Source organism: Charadrius vociferus, unplaced genomic scaffold, assembly GCF_000708025.1.
Source record: "Charadrius vociferus isolate BGI_N301 unplaced genomic scaffold, ASM70802v2 scaffold2823, whole genome shotgun sequence".
Taxonomy (NCBI): Eukaryota; Metazoa; Chordata; class Aves; order Charadriiformes; family Charadriidae; genus Charadrius; species Charadrius vociferus.
Window position 1 is genome coordinate 30,999 of NW_009647729.1, and position 4,347 is coordinate 35,345.

At 56.6% G+C, this 4,347-nt stretch overlaps 1 protein-coding gene across 1 annotated transcript in view; it reads right to left on the reverse strand.

The window, feature by feature from the left end:
- Positions 1–3,929: 3,929 nt before the first annotated feature.
- Positions 3,930–4,347, reverse strand: part of LETM2 (leucine zipper-EF-hand containing transmembrane protein 2) — a 6,709-nt gene continuing 6,291 nt past the window's right edge. The window contains exon 10 of the mRNA XM_009881509.1: positions 3,930–3,980. Coding sequence (XP_009879811.1) covers positions 3,930–3,980 — 51 coding nt within the window. The remainder of the gene's footprint in view (positions 3,981–4,347) is intronic.

Below are 4,347 nucleotides of genomic sequence, written 5' to 3' on the forward strand. Positions count from 1 at the left end.
GGGCGAGTGGGTCCCTTTAAAGCCGGAGCGGGCGGAGGGCTCCTGCCCCACAGCCGCCCCCTCGCAGCCTGCAGCCCCCAGAGCATCCCAACCACCACCGGTAAGTGCTCCCCGGCGCTGGGGCTGTATTATTATTGGTATTATTGTTGTGGTGGTTGCGCTTTAGGGAATGGGTTCTTTTTTTGCAGAAAGGAGGCTGTGAAATAGGGTGGGGGGTGTGGGGGGGGGGGGGTGGGTGTGTGTGTGTGTGTCTTCTCCCCCCGCAGCTGCCTGCTGCTGGCAACGGGGGTTTCTCCGGGGATGCTGCGGGTGAGCTGCGGCTGGGGGATCCCGTCCCCGACTGGTGACAAACTCAGTGCGTGGCCCCTGTCCCTCCCGAGGGCTGCGGGCACGCGCTGTTACCCAAAACCACAGTCAGGTGTTCAGACACCCCACATAACTCTGCCGTAGTGACTCTGCTCCCTGTGGGTAGGTTAGGGAACAGGACAGTGTTGATTCTACAGCTCCAGAAGCAAAAACCTCTCCTCCTCCATGCTCCTGCCTCCCCCGAACAGCCCTCACCAGGGGCGGTGCTGCCCCGGGCACACGGCACCGCGCAGCCTCGACGCCGCTGCAGCGGAGCAGTAAATATTCCTCCCTGTAACCTGTGCCCGGGCGGGCTCACACCTCCGCGGGTTTGTACTGGTTCAAAATCAGCTTTTCCGAGCCTGTCCCTGTGGGGTTGGTTACCCCGAGAAGCTGACGGCCTGATCCTGCTCAGCTGTTAGCGCTGCCGGCACAGCGGTCCGTGTCAGACGCAGCGTTAAGGTGGGGAAAGAGGAGCCCATCGCTGCTCTGCAGAAGGTACCTGCCGGGCTCCCCCGCTGCATCGGGCAGGCTCACGTCCGCGGGCTGCGGGCACAGCAGTGACGAGCTTGACGAGCTGTTAGGAAGCGTGTTGTGCGCCGGTGATGCCTGTGTGGGGGCTCACTTGGGGGGCCTGGGGCAGGACACGGCTCCGGCGACCGGATAGTGGTGCCCACGCGTGTGTGGGAGCTTTGGGGAACCCCTCTCCGAGGCGCCGGTGCCCCACCGACGCGCTGCCCTCAGGGGCTGGGGAAGGGGCAGGAGCCGGGGGGATGCTGGGTGGCAGGCAGCAGCATCTCCCCGCTGCCTGCCCTGCCTGCGGGCAGCACTGCGGCGCGTGGGGCCAGCGCGTCCGAGCGGGTTCGTTTTGCCGCTGTTGGCTGGAGCGGGTCTGGCCGCAACGCCGGGGTCTGAGCTTTGAACTTCAGCTGCTGCTGCAGGCGCGGAGAAAACAGAAACCTTTGAAGCCTGGTTGGTGCTGAAAACACTTCATTACGCTGCGCTAATGAACGGCGGATTCTGGGAATTCGAAATTCCTCAGCCGCGCCGGGTGCCGTCAGGCGGGCTCTGCCGAGAGGGCGTTTCTGGGTAACACTCCCTCCTGTGGCTCCTAATTGCCCCTGGAAATAAGAACAACTTCTCAACCCAACTTTGCCTTCCCCGACGCAGACGTTGGCTGCGGGGTTGCGCGCGAGGCCCGCGCTCTCCGTGCGCTGCTCTGTTGTCGCAGGGCTGCGGGATCCTGGCGTAAATCCGGAGGTGTCCTTCGCAGGCAGTACGAGCACCCGCGATGCACGAGGTTTTGGGACCTGTTTTGAAAGGTTCCTGCAGGTCTGTGTTTGGCACGCGCTGCCCGTGTCCGGCCCCTGCCCGCTGCCGCCGGACGGACAGATGGACGGGCGCGGGATGGAGCTGGGCAGGCTCCATGGGGTGCGTGTGTTGGTTTAGCTCCGAGCGGCCCCTTTTGGGGCTTTTTGGGTCCAAGCACCACCCAAAATCGGACACGGGCCGAGGGCTCCGGCCGAGGGAGAGCAGCGGCCGCGGGCTCTCTGTGCGAGTCCTGCGCGCACTAATTACACCGTCCTAGAAACCCCTGGGGAATGGGAACTACCGCGTGCTGGCAGAGCGCGGGGCGGTGGGGAAAATCATCGATGGCAATGGAATTGTCGTGTGTATGTGCCGGTGCGGGACAGGGATGAGTTCCCTCGGATGGCGTTAGTACCAGCCGAGCTGCCCGTCCTGCCCGCCCCTGGCTCCGCAGCTGCAGTTACCCAACACCGTTCGCAGACACGTCGGAGGTCTCCGGCCCTGCCGCGGCAGCAGCGACCCTTCAGTTAGCGTGCTTTAAACCAGGGAGACTTCTCCCCTGCATAGCTCTTTCCACTTCCCTTGAATTCAGGAATTCCATCTTGCTATTTACATGCTTGAGCCACAAGACAGCAATTACGTGCGTTCTTTTACTTCTGCACACTAATCTCGGCGCCTCACACCGCCGGAGCCTTGCCCTCACCGCTTGTACTTGGCTCTTCAGGGGGTGAAATGCTTTTCTGGACGAAGGGGGCTCTGCAGACGCTCGCTCACAGCTCCGTTCAAACAGCAGCGACTGTCGGTGGTACCGAGGAGCCAACGCTTTTGTTAAACACACGAGAAGCCAAAGGCTGTTCTGCCTCAGCCGGCAGAGTAATGGCCACCAGCAACACCTCGGCTGTGCCACGCAGAGGCGAGAAGAGTTGAGCAAAAAAGTTATTTTATTGAAATAACACTTGTTCTCATTTACTAACCACCAGTTAAATACAAGTATTGAGCACTGCATTCTGGCTGTGCTCGGGAGGTGGGGGTGCGGGTGCAGGACGAAGGATGCAGCAGGAGGGTAGCTGTCGTCCGCAAGCCGGTTCTGCGCTGCGAGAAAGAGCCCGAAGTCACATGTTTAAAGTGCTGATAACGCCTGACCTTGAGATGACTGGCTTTTTTTTTTTTTTTTGAGTTGGACTGTTCTAAAGGCTGACCTCTAGAAAAGACATTTCATTCTACTTAGCACCAAGTCTAACTTTAAAATTAAAGTATAAATATATTTAAAATCCATCATGTGAGTAATTTCTGAACATTTACATAGGACAAAGTAAAAAAAACCTAACAAATGCTAAAAACAGCTTTCAGTATCCTCCTAAAGAGTCTACCAAAAAACAGTCAACACTGGAGTGTGTGAAGAATCATTTTGTAAAGTATAATAAGTCTGAGAGCAATTGCTGATGTGCAGTTCTGAGCCTGATAAGGTTTATCCAAGTCTTACCTCAGACTTGGGAAACGTGTGTGGGTCCCCATGTTCCCACCTCACACGACCCAGTGGGATCCTAAAAACACAAGTCTCTGCCTTCTGGAACAGTGCCTGGCACCTGCTGCAGCCCTCGCTGATGAACGCAGACGCTCACACAGTGGGAGCTCTTCTCTTCACTGCTCTGCTCTTGTCCGGAAAGTTCTTACGTCCTTCTGAACAGTTAAGTTCAACCACAACGCTGAGGGGAGCGCTGGTCCTCCCTTTGCTGCGGTTATTCTCCTTGGTGCAAATGTGACCGTGAAACACAATGGCTACACGGGTCATTCTGTGCACCGGTTACTGGTTAAACCATGCTAACCAGGATCAAGGGGCTGAGGTCGTGAAGCTGCGGCAGCAGAGGAAGCTGCAAGCCCTGGCTGTGTGGGTACGTCCCTGCGCAGGATTTCAAACCGCAGAAGAGGCTGTGCTGGACTTCCAGCCTAGCTCCTTCTGCGCGACAATGAAAAGCTGCCTTCTCTAAGGTTTAAAAGCACAAACACCCGTTCAGTAACAGCACAGAGAGTAGCGTCGTTATTAACATATTTACAACATAAGTTAAAATGGGGGGGGGTAGGGCACAGAGGAGAACCCAGAGCGCCTTGCCATGGTCTACTTGCTAATAAGCTTGGAATAGATGGAGGGGCCGCTGGGGGCTACTGAGGCCTTTCTGCGTAAAGCAGCCTCCGGGAAAGTCACTCTTCCCTCCTGAGGAGGCGCAGAGATGAAAGCTCTTCTCTCCCCGCGTTAGAGAGTCCGCGCTGGCTCCAGGCTAGGCTCCGTTGGCGCCGGCCTTGCTGCTCTGAGATGCCTCCATTGTCGTCTAGGGACAGAGAAAGGGGCAGATTTTAGGTAGTACCAACACAAATGCTTCTTGAAATTCAAACCCTTTTTTGAGGAAGGTATCTTCCCATTTACTATGGGAAGCTGCTCTAGAGAACAACAGCTGACTAAGAACAAAGTTCTTCAGAGCAAAGGAGCGTTCTCCAGTTGATGAAAGTCAGCCTGGACTCCCAACCTTGCCGTAAGCGGGCACGCTAGACGTATACGTAAGCGGTTACATTGAAATCAAATATTCACAGAAGGAAAATGGGCAAAAGAAAAGGCAAGTCCCTGCAGAAATATTTTTACAGATACAAAATGAGACTTAACACGATGGCGGTCCTGCCAGAAGGCTGGTCTATCCTAGT